Source organism: Orbicella franksi, chromosome 12, assembly GCF_964199315.1.
Source record: "Orbicella franksi chromosome 12, jaOrbFran1.1, whole genome shotgun sequence".
In the NCBI taxonomy this organism is placed as follows: Eukaryota; Metazoa; Cnidaria; class Anthozoa; order Scleractinia; family Merulinidae; genus Orbicella; species Orbicella franksi.
This window is the reverse complement of record NC_138156.1, coordinates 6779485-6797244: the sequence shown is the minus strand read 5'-3', so window position 1 is coordinate 6797244 and position 17760 is coordinate 6779485. Positions and strand designations below refer to the sequence as shown.

Sequence of the window (17760 nt, the reverse complement as noted above, 5' to 3'; positions counted from 1 at the left end):
ATTGACCTAAATAATATATTAAACTTCCTTTTGTTCTATGGTGCGTTTTCTGGCAAGGGGAAATTGAAAATCCTTGCCCCTGTAAACATGGGATTTTTTTCTCCAAGCTTATATTCTTAACTTGATACTAGTTAAGATGTCAAATTTATTTTGGTCTAATTCGAATTCAAAGCCCCAGTGGGGAGGCTCATAAGTTTTATATGTAAGCTTAAGTTTATGAATAAATTTGGTTGTTTTTAACAGGCCCTAGTTTGGGATGACAAGCTGACCGGACCATTTGGTTTGATTGCTGAGTACAAGTTGCTGAGGGTATGAATTGTTTTTCTTGAAAATAAATAGAAAATTACAGTACAGCCTATCTACAGACCCTTTAGTTTTATGTTGAGTTTGTTGAGAATGCAATTGGCAAAAGTATTAACCACAGCGGATTTGAAAAAAGCTTGAACTCAAGGGGGTGGCCCTGAGGAAAGACAAAAATAGAGGGTCTGTTGACTTCTTTCGAGAAGTTGAATTCCCCATAACTTTCTCCAGAAACGGAAAATTCTAATTGGCTTAGTGGCGAAATCCTCACTTTGCCAAGGATCCATCACTTGCGCGGCATGCGATTTGAAGCAGCTGTTGTCACTTCATAGAGTCGCTTACTGTCAAATTTGCATAATATGACTATAATGTGTTAAATGGTCAATCTTCACCCCAGGAGGTACTCCCTTATATGGGCAGGTATGTCCAAAGGGTATTATTATTGATCAGTTTTGGTCTGAAAAAGGGTATAGATTTGGATCTTTTTTTGGGTCTGAGAAAGGGTATATTTTTCTTTCTGGCTTGGCATTGGCTATCTTCTTTACAAGGAACTATAATTCTTTTCTACATTAACACTGACAAATTCAAAGTCCTACTCAAATTTTTACACAAACAGAAGCCATTTCTGGTTAGCTATGTTCACATATCAAAGCTGTGTACTAATTTTAGAGGTCTGGCCCCAATTGTTTGAAGACTGGATAATGCTATCCACCAGATAAATCACTATCCAGTGGATAAGGGTTAACAAAACAAACCACACTATCCGCTGGATAGTGATTTATCTGGTGGATAACATTATCCACCTTTTGAACAACCCAGGCCTGAAATATTAATGGGGTATCAATTTTTTGTTCAGGTCTGAAATAGAGTATGCAAAATCACAAATTTTGGTCAGAAGTACATGTAGAGTACAGGTTTCAAGGTTTGGGTTGCACACCCCCAACAAAAACTTTGGGAGCACCTCCCCCCCCCCCCCAACTCCCTGCTGAAATCTTTACACAAAATCAAAATGAAAGCGAGTGACTTCTTCAATGGAATCTTTGGACTTGAAGCAGTAATACCTGTAGTCGTGTTATTTACTCAAATGACCTTTTCCAAAATCTACTTGATTGCCAGAAACAGTATAAAATGTAAGATCGCACGAGAAGTCTGTCTTGTGTGACAAGTTCAGGGCTTCTTTTACTGCAAATCAATTTTCTGTTGGGATATAAGGTGCTGATAAGAGATATAAGGGACTACAAAGCATGTTTTTTTCCAAAGAAGTCCACAGGCATTTAACTTTTTTGTGTCTGCTTTGCAGCTGCTCTGACTCAGGCTCGTAGAAAAGTAACTCACAGCAAAAAAGTTATAATCATTTGTGGAGAGACTCAGTGTACAGTGTGAATGATATTTCGCATATTTCTTAAATTTTAGTTAGTGGATGTATCGCGACAGAAGAACTGATTTTAGTGAAACTGCAAGCAAACATGTCTTGAGTGAAACTAGCCGCAAGCAATTTAAACATTGCATTTGGTGTTCGGCGTGCTTCATTCGACATTCAACATCGCGCAAAATACTCCCTCCATCTGTGAAGAGACAGACAGCTGAATATGTATGACTATTTTACTGACTGTCAAACAAAGAAGAAAAGACTCTCTACTGATTTTCCATTGTTCATTCTCAAACAACAGAGAGCATTTAGTTTACTTGTCATTGCTATGCAGAAAACGTTTCATCCACTAGCAAATTCTTTACTAATGTTGTGGCGTTCGGGTCAAGTGAAGGCTTACAAGACAAAGTGTCATGTAGCATGGCCCATGTGGTTAAGAATATATTTAAAAGACACAGAATTCAAACCTTTCTGCTGACTACTTAAAATATTATAAGAATCGTTTTCATGAGCTTTTCCATAAGTTAAAAAGGTTATTTTGTTTTTTATGTCAATTGCAGGAACATGAAGTTGAAGTCATGTTTCCTCTTCGTCCTGGACGCTTACCTCCTTCTCAGGTTCATAACATTATTTTCATAACAAGACCTAAACCCTCATTGATGGATATAATTGCTGACAATGTTCTCAGGTAACATCATGTTCAAATGTAGATAAGAGTTTGACCAGAGGTTCTTATTATACAGTCACCATGATGGTACAAAATATTTATTGGTTTTCATCTCACATTGCGTAAACTGGTCTGTTTCTTGTTTCAATTCTGGATAACCTGCATGCAGACATCCCCTATTTCCAGGGCTCGAAATTTCGACTCACTGGTCGCCAATGCGACCAAAAATTGAGCACTAGCGACTAAATTTTCAGAACTGGTTGCCAGCTGGCGACTCTCGTTTTCTCTGATAACTAAAGAAAACCATGACACAACTTTTGTTTTTGAATCGTTATATATAGTTAAATGAAATTTAACATAGTTAACATAGTGCCTTGGCCATCTGTTAGCGTTTGTTTAGCGTTTGGTGCATTCTGTAGCGTTTGCAGCAGTCATATGGTCGTGAGAGCCCTGGGGCTGACATTGTCCAGCGGTATTTTTGGTTAGTATGTGTGTTGTCGTCCCATGTGCTCGCAGTGTGTTCATCGCTCTGTTAGTGTGGCATTGTGGATTGAATTATAGTTTAGTGGTTCTCGGCGTTCCCTCCCTATCCCCCCCTTTTTTCAGCATTTTTTTTTTTCCCACCAATGCCATCTGGCTTGAGTGTGACGGGTGCCTGTAGGGGCTTGGGGCATGGGGGCTCGTGGCTTGGTTGCGGGTTGGGCAGGCCAGTCGGGTGTTCTAGCGCCTTGGGGATGTGACTGCAGTTGCAACCCCCAGGCTTCATAGGCACCTTCCCTCCACTAGCGACTTGGGAGTTAAATTAGGAAATCAATCGGATGTGGTGGCTAGTATACAACTCACCTTTCCGTCCCCAGTAAAATAATGTCTGAATATTACAAGATAATCGAAAAAAATTGAATGTATTTCGACACGTCGATACTGCGTTCATGGCGCACCATATTGTTTCAACGGCTTCTTCTGAAACTGGGATTGCAGGCGTACTTCAACACCATGTGCTTTTCATTTGCCACAAAAATGGCGGCAGATACCAATCACTTGAAGGAATTACGTGAGTGTTTACGTGCGGGGAATGAAGATTTGGCCAAATCCAAAAGCAAGTCAAAAATAAAGAACAGCATTTTGAAGAAGTAGCAAAGTGAAAATACGCAAGGACCCGTGTTTGTCTCACAATGAAAACCACGGACTTAAAACGTTTTATGCTTCACTTCATTTAAAAGGACTATGGAAACAACCATCACCTTTGGACCAGAGACATATCACCTGAGAACAACGGTAGCTTTATAACTAAGTGTTACTTGTGTTGTTTCTAATTGTTTTTGCTCTTCAATTGTGACTTTTCTTGCATGCAAAGTAATGTATAAAATCATGTTCTTGTGTAAGTTACGATCTGGCGACCAAAACTTTTCCGTTAGTCGCCAGCTGGCTCCCAAACGAAAAAGTTAATTTCGAGCCCTGATTTCCCTTACTTTGTGTGGAAAAGGGACGTCTGCGAATTGTTGTTGCTAATTACATTCCAGTGTCCTGCTGTTTCTCCAGAATTTGGGAACTACATTTCTATTGGTTTATTGGCAATAGCTGTTGTTTAAGTCAGCTCTGATTGGCTATCAACGTAACATACTTGAAATAATTTATCAGGTATTAAGTGGTACACATTAGGTGGGCTTGTTATTGTCAGATCAAATCAAAATACATGTAGGCATGTCAACTAAAGGTGTCCCATTGTGTGGTATGTTTTACATCATTCAAGAAGTACAGTGACTGAAATCTAGTTGGAAGTTGTAGAGATTAACAAAAAGCTATTTTTTTGCTTGATGGAATCTATACAAGTTCGTTGTATGGAAATGGAAAAATTATTGGATTTTGTTGTTTCTTCAGGCACACACTGCACAAGGTGAAGGTCTGGGACTAGTCAGGCCACAATGTCAAAACAAGAATGTACTAGTTCACATCCTTTCAAACCTAACAGATAGCAATGAAATAAGTAACTGAATTACACTAGGAATTAAACACTCTCCTGTAGTTTTGGCTCAAAATTGTACAAATTTACTAAAGAGATTTAGTATCACCCAACTAGTGGACTAATGCAAATCCTGCATTTTGACCCTTCGCTCTCAAGGGCCACGGGTCAATAGCCCATTTGGCTTCACCTCATGGGCTATTGACCCGTAGCCCGCAAGGGCTACGGGTCTAATTGTTAAATAGACCTATGTTGTGTTTTGATGTTACAGCCTGACTAGTCCCAGGTCTAAACAGTTCTCCTTTGTTTTCTGACCAAACCAGAAGTGAAATTTCATGTTTTTCTCACTGCACATAAAGTGCAGTGAGGAAAAACGATATCCATTTTTTTATTTTGATATCATGATCTCATGTACATATAGATTTCATCAAGCAAATCAAAAATATCTTTCATGAACTTAAAAGGATCCAGATCCTTATTCTTCACGATCTATGGTAGGCCTTTGAAGGTCTTTGAAGATCAAAATCCTGTAGGATTCCTCAGTTCTCAATAACATCATTCTCCTGACTAAGTAAGTTAAGAGAGCCAAAATTATAACTAAAATCAACCAATCAGATTGCTCCTTTGCTGGTCCCATATTCTCTAAGCATAGGACTGGGCACTGTCCCGAATGATCCTGTCATATACTTTAAAGGATCCAGATCCTTATTCTTCACGATCTATGACAGACCTTTGAAGGTCTTTGAAGATCAAAATCCCGTAGGGTTCCTCAGTTCTCAATAACATCATTCACCTGACTGAGTTAGTTAAGAGGGCCAAAATTATATCTAAAATCAACCTATCAGATTGCTCCTTTGCTGGTCCAATATTCTCTAGGCATTAGACTGGGCACTGTCCTGAATGATCCCGCACAATCACTCTTGAATATTTTTGGGTAGTTTAATCAGTCGTGTAAAATTATTCTCTAATTAACCAAGCTTGCTTGGAACTGTACTGGGAAAATATCAGCCCTCAGTCATTTTTGTATGGACCGAGTGCAGTGAGGTCTGTATTGTCAAGACCTCAGGCCAATATTCTCCTGGTATATACGACCCTCGCACTTGGTTAATAATAATAATAATGATGATGAAATGACAACTCACCCATTGTATGGTGAAGAAGTTAACTGAAGAACATTTTCTGTTATTTCATTTTGAATTCTCAGTGAAGAAGGTAGAGAAAGCAAGAAAAAAGATTTTACTATCCTGTTTGTTCCAAGAAAAACTATGTTATGTGAAAGAAAGCTTGCGGTAAGTAACAAAATATAGAAGAAATAATTTACAGTTGAATATGTACCTGGGACTGTAGATTTACTCTCTGTATATGTATACATGTACAGTCATGTATCTGATGTGTTTACAGTTATAATATATAGATTTGTGTAATCTTTCAAATATTTTTTGGGACAACAGAAAGCTGTGTGAGTTGTTGCTGGAAAAAAATAATTTTTCTGCGCTAACAGCATTTACATGACCAGATGTTTACAGCTCATCAAAATGTTGAAATAAGTGGTTGTTGTAAATTCAATGATGCGCATGCATGGCATAAGAAAAGTTAACTCCATTGGCAATGTTATAAAACAACTGATTCATGCTTTTAACTCTGCATCATTGAGATGCATGTATGGTGCATTAGCGAAGTGGTCCATACTGTCAGATCTTATCTCAGTTTCCATAGCATTAAGCAACTAGGAGTATTTCTACTCCCCCAGGTTTGGATGTTAGCCCATCGCAAGGTTACCCCCAGCATTGCTGTTTACATTCATCGCTACCCATAATACAGCAGGGTGGAGAGGGGCACTGTGCAAGTAAAGTGTTGCACCCAAGAACACAACACAATGACCTCAGCTAGGGGTCCATCCAGAATACAGTGCACAAATCATTATGCCCTGTGCCTCCCTGAGTTAGCTTCTTGAGTGCTCGCCAAACCTCCAAAGGATGAATCAATTGTTTTATAACCTTACCTACAGAGGTAACTCTTCTGACACAATGAGCATGCTTCATAGGCTAGGATTACGATGCACTCTTAATACTGATTTTTGACAGTGGAGGTTTCAATTGTTAATTTTGTTATAAATTAAGCGGTTACTGTAGTACAAACACTGGATACCTAATGAAAGTTTTTGTTGTTGTTGTTTAAAGGAGCGGAATGTATCATTTGTTAATATTGATGAATATCCACTGGAACTGATACCCCTGGATAGTGACGTTTTGTCACTAGAAATGGACTCAAGCTTCAAGGTATCATTGTCCACTGTTATTCCTTAGTTTTTATCAGAAATGCGAGTGGCTTTTTGAATTCGACTTGTTTCTATCAAGATGGTAAAACATGCACAGGGATCTCCCACCTTAAAGAGGTTGGACTGCTTTTTTGGAAAAGATAAATGTGACTAATCTCGGTGTAAACTCAAAGTTTTATTTTACCCTTATTAAAAGATACCATTCATAAATGGATAGTCAAATGTGAGGTGTGGCGACTTAACTCAATGAATGGCAATAAACATATCATCTTCAAATTCTGTCATCTGTGAAGAAACTTGTCCATTGGGTCTGATCAAAACCGCCAACTAGTTGACATTGTTAAATTTACTTTTGCTTGCAACCAGGGCTAATAAATACCTTGTTGGTAAAAATAATGGTGATATTGAACACCGTTGGCAATACAAAATCTACGATTTACAGTGTGACTACTCAAACTGGGCCACTTGGAGAAAGAGTGTTTACTTAACCAATCAGAATATTACTTGAGAACAAAGGATAGCAATCTTTTTTCTCAAATGAACCAATGACATTGAAGAATATGAACAATAGTCCTTAACAAAATTGAAAACCCAACAAAGTGCAAAGTCTTGCAAACTTCTCGGGAAACTTTGCCATTTGTTGATTGGTTAGTTTCAATACTAAATTTTGTACCCATTTCAATGCTTTTGGTTTAGTTGTAGCAAAATCAGTTGTAGAACTAAATTTTTTCATTGGAATTTATACTTACGTTAATTCACCGTCAGGGACTGAATCTTTTAGAGTGTCTGTAACACATAGGAGTCGAAAACTGTATGTATTTGTGTCATCCAAACAGACCCTTATCACTTGCTGACATGAGAAAGGTACCAAATTGCTCTCAGTTTATATGTTGATTGGTTGGTTTTCTTCTAAGTGGCTGGTTCGAGGAATCACACTGTAAACCTCTAAAAGAGGTGACAAACATCCCCACCCATTTTGCCTGGAGCAAAGGTTTCAGTCAGTGTTGTTACAGGCCAGGAAATGGTGAGGGAAAAATTAAATTCTTCAAGGTCAGGGAAAAGTCAAGGAATTTTGTTTTGAGTCAGGGAAATCTGACATTTTGAAGAAAAATCACGGAAAATTAAAATTTTAACACTGCTGATTAATTAATGTCATTGAAGGCTGGAAGAAACATTTTGGGGTATTGCGATGTCAGCAATGTTTTTTCTTATTGAAGAAGGTGAATTTGTTGAAACTTGTCAGTCCAAAATGAATGGTTGATAAGGATGGCTGTAATGGGAGGCTGGAGGCCACTACTTCATTTGACATTTTCTGTATTTTTTATTAGGGAAAAGTCAGTTAAAAGTCATGAAAAGTGATGTCTGTGGCAACCATGTTGTTTGGCTCTTGAAACACAAAACCTGAAGTAGTCATTAATTTATGTAGTTGGATTTTAGGCTCTGTGGCGGTGATAAGTATTTTTTAAATTTTAATTAGCTCTCTTTCAAGAACTCTAACTTACGGTTTTGTTTGCCTTTTGCAGGAATGTTACTTGGAAAATGACTTCACATCCTTGTTCTATGTTGCAAACTCCTTGATGACACTTCAGACATTGTATGGCACAATTCCCAAGATTTATGCAAAAGGAACCATGTCAAAGGTGTGAAGTGAATTGCTTCAATGGTGGCAAGATGCATTTTTGGATTAAACTTTGTCCGGAAATTTTACAGCTAGAACATCATAACTGGTCAAACAGAATATTATTCTTTAAATTTCGAAAGTATCTCTTGGTTTTTTTTTTTTTTAAATTTTTGGGAGGGCTTATTTTCCTATTAGTATGAAGTTTGCTTGTAGAAAATGAGTTGGCATATTGGTTGATATAAAATGACCTGTAAGAATACTGCATGATAAATCTTTCTTAATAATTATGATACTGTGAGATAGAAAATCAGCATTACTATAAGGGGCTAAAAATCAGAAGAGTTAATTAGTCAATCATATTTTCAGGGGTTTCAATAAGGGTCAGGCACTGGCCAAACTGACCAGCTGCGACAATAATTTTGCCTGCCTGGTTTGACCATTTAGAGGAAAGTTTTTCTTAGAAAGAAGTCCAGTTCAGAACTTTTTGCCTGCATGTGAAAAACAGTTGCCTTTCTGCTGAAAACCCCTTGATGAAACCCATGATTCTTTATGTATATAGTTAATCACAGGCTTTTTTTTCTTGCTGTCAGGAGCATGATCAAAATAAAAACCATGGGGAATTAAATGAGCACAAACACATGAGGGTAAAGTGGGGGGTTCTGTCTTGCTTTGATTCCCTAATTTCCCCCATCACCGTGTGTAACCACACTGATGGTAAAATGGATGTTTTTTTCCTCAGAGAGTCTTAGACATGATGATGCGCAAGAAACGAGAAGCAGCTGATTCAGAAAACCAAGTCTCCCCAGAGATTGACACGTTACTGTTGATAGACCGTAATGTGGACTTGCTTACCCCATTATTCACCCAACTTACTTATGAAGGGCTGATAGATGAACTTTATGGAATACACCACAGTAAGTGGTATTTGAAGTAAAATGAACTTAATGAAAAAAAAAAAATCCTCTTCCCAGTAGACCGTGACACCCACCAATTTTTTTGGTCACCTTCAGAGCAACGTTTTTGATACCACAAGTTTGTTTCAAACCAGTCACGTGGTACATTTGAACTGACATGATTGGTTTGAATCAAAATTGTGGTGTGAAAAGTATCAGTCTGAAGGCGACAAAAAAAGTTGTGGGTGTTGTGGTCTACTGGGAAGAGGAGTACCGCAGTAGGTCATACATGAAGGCTAGATACATGCACTAGATGAATGTTGATGCACCAAGGGCTAGGGTATACAGTGAACTCTGTCAAAGGTGGACCCTCTAGGGAGGGGCTTCAGCTGTCTGCATTTGAGAGTTCAGTTTTAGAGGAATGACAGAACAGACAAGATAACTGTATATGTTTAAGGGAGGTGTCCACCTTACAGTAGAGTCCCAACTTGTGAGAGTTTACCATACCACATTTAATAATGACCAAGATGCCTAGTGTATACACTCTATTGCAGGCAATGTCTGAACAGCACCTTGTAATCTACGCCTGAATTTCTTGTGCGCAATAACCACAGTGTTTTTCTACCCTCTGCTGCATTATGTTTGATAGGGTGGGTACAACTATCAGCCATTTTCTGTCCTCTGGTTTTCCATTAAGGCCCTCTTTCCATCATTCCGTGTTAGTTTCTAACCTTGCCACATTGAATCACTGCAAAGGTCAGGGCTGTCAATAAGGGCTGTAACACATGCACCTGTTATGGGGTAACAGCGTAGAAGGATTCAAATTTGCTAAATATTGTCGGCAAAGAACTCCAGCAAGTAATTGATTCTTTTCCCTTTTAAAGCCACTGCTAAGTTTCCACCCGAGAGATTCCCTCAAACCGAGGAGAAAGGCCCAGGCGGAATGCAACAGCAGCAGCAACAAACTGGACCAAAGAAAGTTGTTTTGAATTCTAGTGATGAGCTGTTTTATGACATAAGGGATCTGAACTTCTCGGCTGTGGGAATACATCTGAGTAGGAGAGCCAAGCAGATCAGTGCTGCTTTTGAGGTCAGTATCGAAATTAGAACTCTCCATATTCGTTTTTGTACATTTTCGATCCTTTCCTGTGGGAGAATAAGGTTTAAGTTAAGTATATCAAGTGTTTAACACAACCTGCGTATTTGAATTTGTAACAAGGTGGTTAACAAAACTTAGTATCACACAACTAGTGGACTAATGCAAATCCTGCATTTTGATTGGCTACGCTACTAGAGGACTATTAGTAATAGTCCTCGAGTAGCGAAATTGGCGCAATCGAGCGTGACGCTTTCTTTCGTTTTATTCCCAAATAAATATTTCTTCAACTTGCATTTGCTAACTTTATTATTGCCTTTTCTGTCCGACTAGTTGGGTGATATTAAAACAATTAGACCCTTCGCCCTCAAGGGCCACGGGTCAATAGCCCATTCGGCTTCGCCTCATGGGCTATTAACCCGTAGCCCTTGCGGGCTGCGGGTCTAACTGTTAATGAGAACTTAATCAAAATAACGTGTGGAGGTTAAAAGGCTTATTCCACACTGCTCAGATGTTAGTCTCTAAAGCAACTGTTATTTTGGTCATACAGTTGCTATTTCCTAACGAGGGAAAAGAGATTACAAGACAAAGCAAACTAGTATCTGCTTTAATGATGTAGAATACCCAATTCTTTGACACTTTATGCTGTTACCTACAATCTTGGTCAATTTAAATGAAAAGCTAAGACCACCCCTCCCCCCATTTCAACGATTGAGATAATGGCGCATTTTGGATTCGGGGGGGAGGGGGTGGTTTTGTTTCTTAGTTTATTTTGATCAAGAGTGTATTAACCTAACTGACTAAGGGGTTCCGGAAAGTCGCTTGGAGGATATTTCATTGAAGTTGTGTTGTCTTTCCTTCCACTGCGAGAGGAAATGATCTGCCCTGTAATCATTGTCAGATGAAAGCATGTAACCTAGTAAAAATACCAAATTTTGTAGTTTTTCAGCTGTGAGAAATCCCCCTTCCTCCACCTTCTAAGTCGCCAACGTAGATCTAGGAGACACAAGATGTGCAAATTCAGATTTTCGTATAATCTTTGTTCATGGGTGGCGAAGCCTTGAGAGCGTTCGCTTCTCCCTTTCATTTTAGAGCAGTTTCACTTGAGTGTCTAAAGTAATTCGCGTTTACGTTGGTTGTGCATTTCTACGCTCAGTGATTTGTTCAAGAAACTTCCTCGACCATTCAGAAGTTAACCCAAAATATCGTGACATGCTTGCAGGCGTTTTCCCGTGCTTCGCACCTGCAACACGATTTTTCTTTGAGTTTTGATTGGTTAACTGGACTGTTCGCGTCCTTTGTGATTGGCCAAAGTGATCACTTTGGTTTTCTGGAACTCGGTGTGAGCGGTCGATCGTTTTACAAACCTATGAGATTTGGTCCCCCAAAATTCCATATGTCAACTTAGTTCTACGGAGATCACGGAAGATCAACGTTCCTTGGTTTTGAATTTTCGCTTTCAACTAGCAACCAACCCGAGACACTACTCGGATCTTCATATTAGCGTAGTTACCTCATCTGTACAAACATTTAGAATCAAAACTCGGATGACTATAAGCGAAGACAAACAGGTGAAGGAATGAATTTTGTCACTCAGTCTGCGTAGAACTGAGCTTTTCTTGCCTTACTTGATTGCTAAGTGCTTTCAGAATCAAGCTCTGTCTGACTGCTTTGCATGTGTTTTTTTCCAGGAACACAAAAGCGCTAAGACAGTAGGAGAAATGAAACAATATGTACAGAGGATTCCTTTCATGCAAAGAGCGAAAGCTTCTCTTGCCACACGTGAGTAAACTGGCTTTCAGTTAAATTGTGTTTCTGTGTGATGGAGCATGTTCATGTTCTGGCCATCTTGGTGTTTTCAAAGAAAAGAAGAACTTTTTGTTCCAACTAGAATTCTGTCCGGTCAAAATAGTAAGAAAAGTCATTTTCCAAAGGACGGAAATTTCATAGTGTCAGCACCGAAATGTCCGCCGTGAGGTCATGTGAGAACGACAGAGATTCCTTCAAGCTTAACCTGAGTATTTCCTCTCCTCTCCCCCTCTCCCTCTCACCTCTCTCTCACCTCCCTCTCACCTCCCTCTCACCTCCCTCTCACCTCCCTCTCACCTCCCTCTCCCCCTCCACCTCCTCTCTCCCTCTCCCCCCTCTACCACCCTCTCGCCTCGCGTTAGAAAGGTCTGATAATAGACCTTTTCGGTGATACGGCGGCCATTTTGAATTCTATTGTTTCAAGTAGCTATTATGGGATGCTCAGGGGGCAAATTAGTATGTATCTGCCCCCTAAGTATCCCATAATAGTTATTTAAAAACAATAGAATTCAAAATGGCCGCCGAGTCGCCGAAAAGGTCCATTACTTAGCAACATAGGAATGCACAGCGTGTAATTTCTTTATGGCTTTATTTCTTTTGCACCTCTCGGACGTCTGTAGAATCTAGGCAGCTTTCGTTTTTTTATGCCAGTTTTAATTTACCATGAAATGTATTGTTAAGTGGAGAATATTAAAACTCCACGACGTCTTCTTAACTTGAAGGCGAGAGCGTTAAAAGTTTGCTTAGAAGACGCTCTTCTTTGCTTTATAGATACAACAATAGCCGAGATGGTCAAGGAACAAACAGATCCTGAAGAGTTTAGGGAGCGAATACAAGTTGAACAAGGTTTGTGTATAAAAACGACTTTACTGTAGACTGGAAGTCAAATCACGATTACTGAATTTTATTTATTAAACTGGGAACTCGAAATAACAAGTAAAAAACTGCCATCTTTCTCTGTCTGTTCATAATTAAGAAGATAGCAAATATAACACAATATGAGTTTGACAATGCCTACACAAAAATAACTAGTTCTGTTAAATTTTGAGATTTAAAAATTGTTTTATGAAATTTGATATTGTTTTTCAGGGGAGAGGTGGGTGTGAGTGCTCTTTGGCCGTTAGCTTTTGACTTCGCTCTCACCCTCCCGTCTCTTTTTTCCCGCAGTGTACCCCCCCCCCCCCAGGGGTATTATGTAGGGTTTTTATGCGTTTTTGATAGCGAACGATATAACCGGGAATACTGCCAGAATTCACAAACGGCGTAGATATGCGTTATATCAAACCCATATTATTCGAATACATAAGATAAATGTAAGTTGCTACTGGTACAAATCTAAGGACACGTTTATGTTCGTAGCTAACTGATCAACGTTTCACCATTTGCGACTCTCAACAAGTTTATGTTCAGTTTGCTATGATGCAGTCTTCATTCTAAATTATGTTCAAGTGACTCAGCAGTGGTACAAGACGAAACCACTCAATTATCTTCGCAACAACTAATTCTGGAAATTAGATACTACTCCGCGTTGTTTGAATCGTCTGTAACGCTCCTCTTCACTGGTCACGCAACGTTGCGTTACACTTCAAACAAAGGTTGCAAAAGATACAAGCAAGGATACTAGCAATCTATCGACCCGCCAAGCAGTTAATCTTAGTTAATGACTTAGAAGTTTGTCGAGCTCTTTCCTGAACTTGAATAGATTAAACATGTTCTTCAAGTTTAGAGTGTGTTCTAGACACTTGTAGAAATACTCCGGACATTCTCCGCGGAGCTCGTGAAGATCAATCAGTGTTTGACCATTGAACTCGGAAATATCCTCTTTGCACACTTGTTCCAGTCCAATCTCCGTCAGCCATTTTTTGACGTCTTGATTTGTCCATGTGGACACATTGGTCACTGACTGTGGGGCTGGTGCTGTGACAACACTTGCTTCAGTTAGTCGAATCAGTGCTTCTCCAGGCCCATCTGTCGTGTCAAGATCTTTTCCTCTCCCTCCTAACTCTTTGATAAGTTTTCCTACACCTGAATCAATAATCTGCTTACTCTGAAAGTCAATCCACAGCTTTGTTCCCACAAGCATTCCCAACCAGCCATCTGTCGTGTAATTGCGTTGCATCTTCAAAGGAATGATATCTTTTCTCAGCTGATAAGCGTATTCAGCTTCTGATCGACAGTTAGGACTTTCTTTGTAGTGCTGTGACACGCAGACCAGTACAACAGCAGCGTTCTCGACAGCTTTGGCCATCGCTTCCAGTGTGGAGCCACCCATTTGCTCCAAATCCATCCATACTCGGTATCCACTCTTCTGAAGCTTGTTCTTCACTTCCACTAACACTTGCTGAGCATCCCATTGGTAGCTGATCATCACGTGATTTCTAGTGATCCCTTCAGTCTTGTCGGCGTTGTTTCTTGCCTTTTTTCCTTCAATCTCCCATAATGCCCCTGCGGCTGCCTTTTGTACTTCAGGGTTTGTGCTGTGGTGTAACGCGCGTAATGTATCCAACGTTCCTTCCTGTTGTCTTATTACATCTTTGTTGGTGTCGTCGAAAGCTAACATCCAGAGAGCCCTTGCCCCGCTCGCTGTTTCCTCGTCATCGTTTGAAGTTTGTAGAATTGCAGTTAATACACGAATCGCTTCATTTTGGCCCAGAATCTTCTTATTGTTATCGTTGATGGCAAGGTGACTCAGACCTTCTGCAAGTTCTTTTGCGGAATATCCATCGCATCTGCGGTCCTCAGACTGATACGCTTCGTTTAACATTGTGATAATGAAGCAAAGCAAGTTTTCATCTGCTGAAATTAGATGGTTGGTGTCTTCATTTACCAGGTAAGCAAGGCAAAGTAGGGCTGTAGCAGCAACTCCTGTGTTCTTAACCTTGGCAAAATAAAGCAATGTTTCTTCGCTGTCAGCAAACAACTCACGATCTCTCAGCCGTTGCGAAATGTTATACAAAATTCCAAGGCAGCTATCAATAAGCTGAAGCGGCTCCGATTCATCGTCTCCACTTTGCCAATTGTCATTTTCGCGATTGAGTCTTACGATGTTTTCAAGGCACATTGGGACTACTCCTGCTTGGCCACTTGCCGAACAAAAGCCGTCGTGAAAGTCTGCAAAGTTTTGTATCGTTGCTAGCACTTGTTGAAGACAATCAAAACAAGTAAATTCCCACGATTCATCTTCCGAGGAGCTGTTATCATCGTCCAATTCACCGCCCATCTCGTAGAAATCGTTCAAGCAATTCTGAGCGAACCTTTGCAACAGCTCTGCTCCCTCGATTTCCACCGCAAAGTCCACGATTCTGTTGTAGACGCTGTAGCTTGTATTGCGTAAGCTATGAACCGTCTTGGTCACCAACTTGGAATACAGATCTCGTCCTTTTGAATTGTTGTTGATAGTGTTTCGTAACACATGTATGTTCTCAAACATTGTTTGAAAATCTTCTGCTTGCTCTGGGTAGGTCATCTTGTATTTCCTAAGCGTGCCTGTGTGTGACACATCCCAATCAACGTCTTCCTGAGAAGAACTCTCCTCGCTACTCTCGTCTTCCCTGTCGTGACTTAACCGCTGCTCTTGAAGCATCTTTGGTGACACATCCCATTCAACATCTTCCTGAGAAGAACTCTCCTCGCTTCTCTCGTTCTCCCTGCCGTGACTTAACCACTGTTCTTGGAGCATCTTTGGTTGAGTTGGATATTCTGGATGGCTGAAAAATGGCGTCACGTTAACTTGCGGCTGTACGATTTGGAGGTGTCTCGATCCGCCAGAACCCATAGTGATGGTGCTACCAGGATCACTGATCGACCACACGAACGGTATGACAAAACTAAACTAACACTGCAGCACGGCGTTGGCAGTAGCCTAAACTGGTGTGAGTACAGTGCGAGACGCTTTACCCTAAAAGGGAATGGGACGAGACATGTGATTCAAGCAGACTGTTTCTATTTTACGCCAGATGCATTTGAGTCACCCTTTCCAAGAATAATTAAGCCCGACCATTTTTTAGGTATCAATATACCCCAAAATTGACCATAAAAAAAATTGTTCGCTTTTTCAAATGGATCTTATTGCGATCTTTCATTTAAAAACATTTCTACGGGAAAAGATTGATTCGAAACAAAGTTCTAAACGAAAAAGGTTTCTTTGCATTAATTACCTGTCATTGATAGCTGTCAACGGATTGTCATGAGAAGTAAATATACTGGTAAGTGCCACTATGATCAAATTCTCGATATCCAGTTTTTTACATTTTCGTACACAATAGGTCTCTCCTCATTAAATATCTTGCCAAATTTCAATCTATAACGAATATTAGAACGCATGTTTTTTGGACGTTTATTTCCGAGAATTTATGGCCGCCATTAATTTTCCTTGTTCCAAGTCAGGCGGAATCAAACAATTCACTATGTAAATTTGTAGACGCTGATTCTTTTTGTAGACAAGAGCCCGCAGACAGCCTTCTGTGTTGTTTATGTTTCGTGGCTTTCTTTCAAATGCATGTTGACTGCCAATTTTTCGATAACACACCAAGTTAAAGTACCGCTGTAGATCAAGTATTCCATATGGCTGTAATTTCGACGTTACTTTGAGGTAGAGTACAGAAGTTCCGGTCACTGATGGGGAAGACCACCACTGGTTTCTTTATAATGAAATATAAAATTAGACAAAGGTTACGTTCCTGTTAGGTTCCCACGCAGACGCTCTTACGGCCGGTGACGCGTTAAGAGCGCCTGCGTGGAATTCTACGTTCCTGTAGGATAATTGTGATTCTCAGAGTATAATGCATAGCAGCAGGGATTCAGATTGCATTGTTTCACGGCGTAGTCACTAGGTTATTACGGTTTAAAGATCTTTGTTAAGAGATCCTAATGTATAACACTATGTGGTCTTTACATGTCGCCTTTTGAGCAGGCAATGTCTGAAATCAACGATGCACGAGGGGCACCCTAAAGGGTGGACTGTAAATAAATGGAGGGATCTGAATCCCTGGTGCTATGCATTATGTGCAAAGAAACACAATTATCGTTGTTCATGTCATTACGTTCCTGGTGGAACAAAGGGCGGTACAGTTATCGCACAGGTAGGTAAACTTTTAAATTAATTTGCGTATAATGCTCCGGCTTGCAGGATTCAGACTGCACAATTCAAAGCAGACTCTCTCTAAGCGAAATAAAAGCACCGTCCAGACAATGGAATACTTTCACAGTGAGCGTCTTATAGCATCCGTCCTAACGTAATTATGTTATGACTATTGCAAAGTTGCAATATGGATTTCCGTTTTAGTAACGTTTTTCGTTAGGAGCCATGAAAAAAGTCATTTCTTGCATTAAAATGAATAAGTAAATAAATAAATAAAATAAATGGATAAATTAATAAATTAACAAATGAACATATTCATGCAGGATGACCATTTTAATTATAAAAACTGCCATCAACATGGGTACTGCGTAGAATAAATAAATAAATAAATAAATAATAATATAAAATATGCAAAAATTTGAAAAGCTATCTAAAAATCTAAAAATATACGTATAAAGAGAGATTAAAAAACTTGATCTAGATTCACATACAATTATTTAAAATACCTGCCCCTTTATAAAAAAAATGTCGGAGCCGTTCAGCAAAATAGACTTTGATCTTACAATATAATCTATATTTTTAAAATAGTCGAATTCTTAGAATAGAGAATTCTTTATATTGTTTCATAATGTGAAAAGATTGTGGAGGAATTAAAGAATTCTCTACAAGCGCACTTAACCAGCTTTT

At 39.5% G+C, this 17760-nt stretch overlaps 2 protein-coding genes across 3 annotated transcripts in view; one reads left to right on the top strand and one right to left on the bottom strand.

Annotated features, from left to right (window-relative positions):
• LOC145462937 (vacuolar protein sorting-associated protein 33A-like) overlaps positions 1–17760 on the top strand; it is a 41856-nt gene that overhangs the window by 307 nt on the left and 23789 nt on the right. For both annotated transcript variants that reach the window (XR_014041272.1, XM_081446611.1), the window contains exons 2-10: positions 244–309; positions 2230–2357; positions 5501–5585; positions 6477–6575; positions 8098–8214; positions 8935–9109; positions 9973–10178; positions 11876–11966; positions 12765–12839. Coding sequence is in view for 1 of the 2 variants with exons in the window: in XM_081446611.1 (XP_081302737.1) it covers positions 244–309; positions 2230–2357; positions 5501–5585; positions 6477–6575; positions 8098–8214; positions 8935–9109; positions 9973–10178; positions 11876–11966; positions 12765–12839 (1042 nt within the window). In the remaining variant the exon portion in view is untranslated. The remainder of the gene's footprint in view (positions 1–243; positions 310–2229; positions 2358–5500; positions 5586–6476; positions 6576–8097; positions 8215–8934; positions 9110–9972; positions 10179–11875; positions 11967–12764; positions 12840–17760) is intronic.
• LOC145462933 (uncharacterized) lies at positions 12891–16085 on the bottom strand. The gene has a single exon (XM_081446607.1). It carries the CDS (start codon positions 15766–15768, stop codon positions 13651–13653), a length of 2118 nt encoding a protein of 705 aa, XP_081302733.1. The 5' UTR covers positions 15769–16085; the 3' UTR covers positions 12891–13650.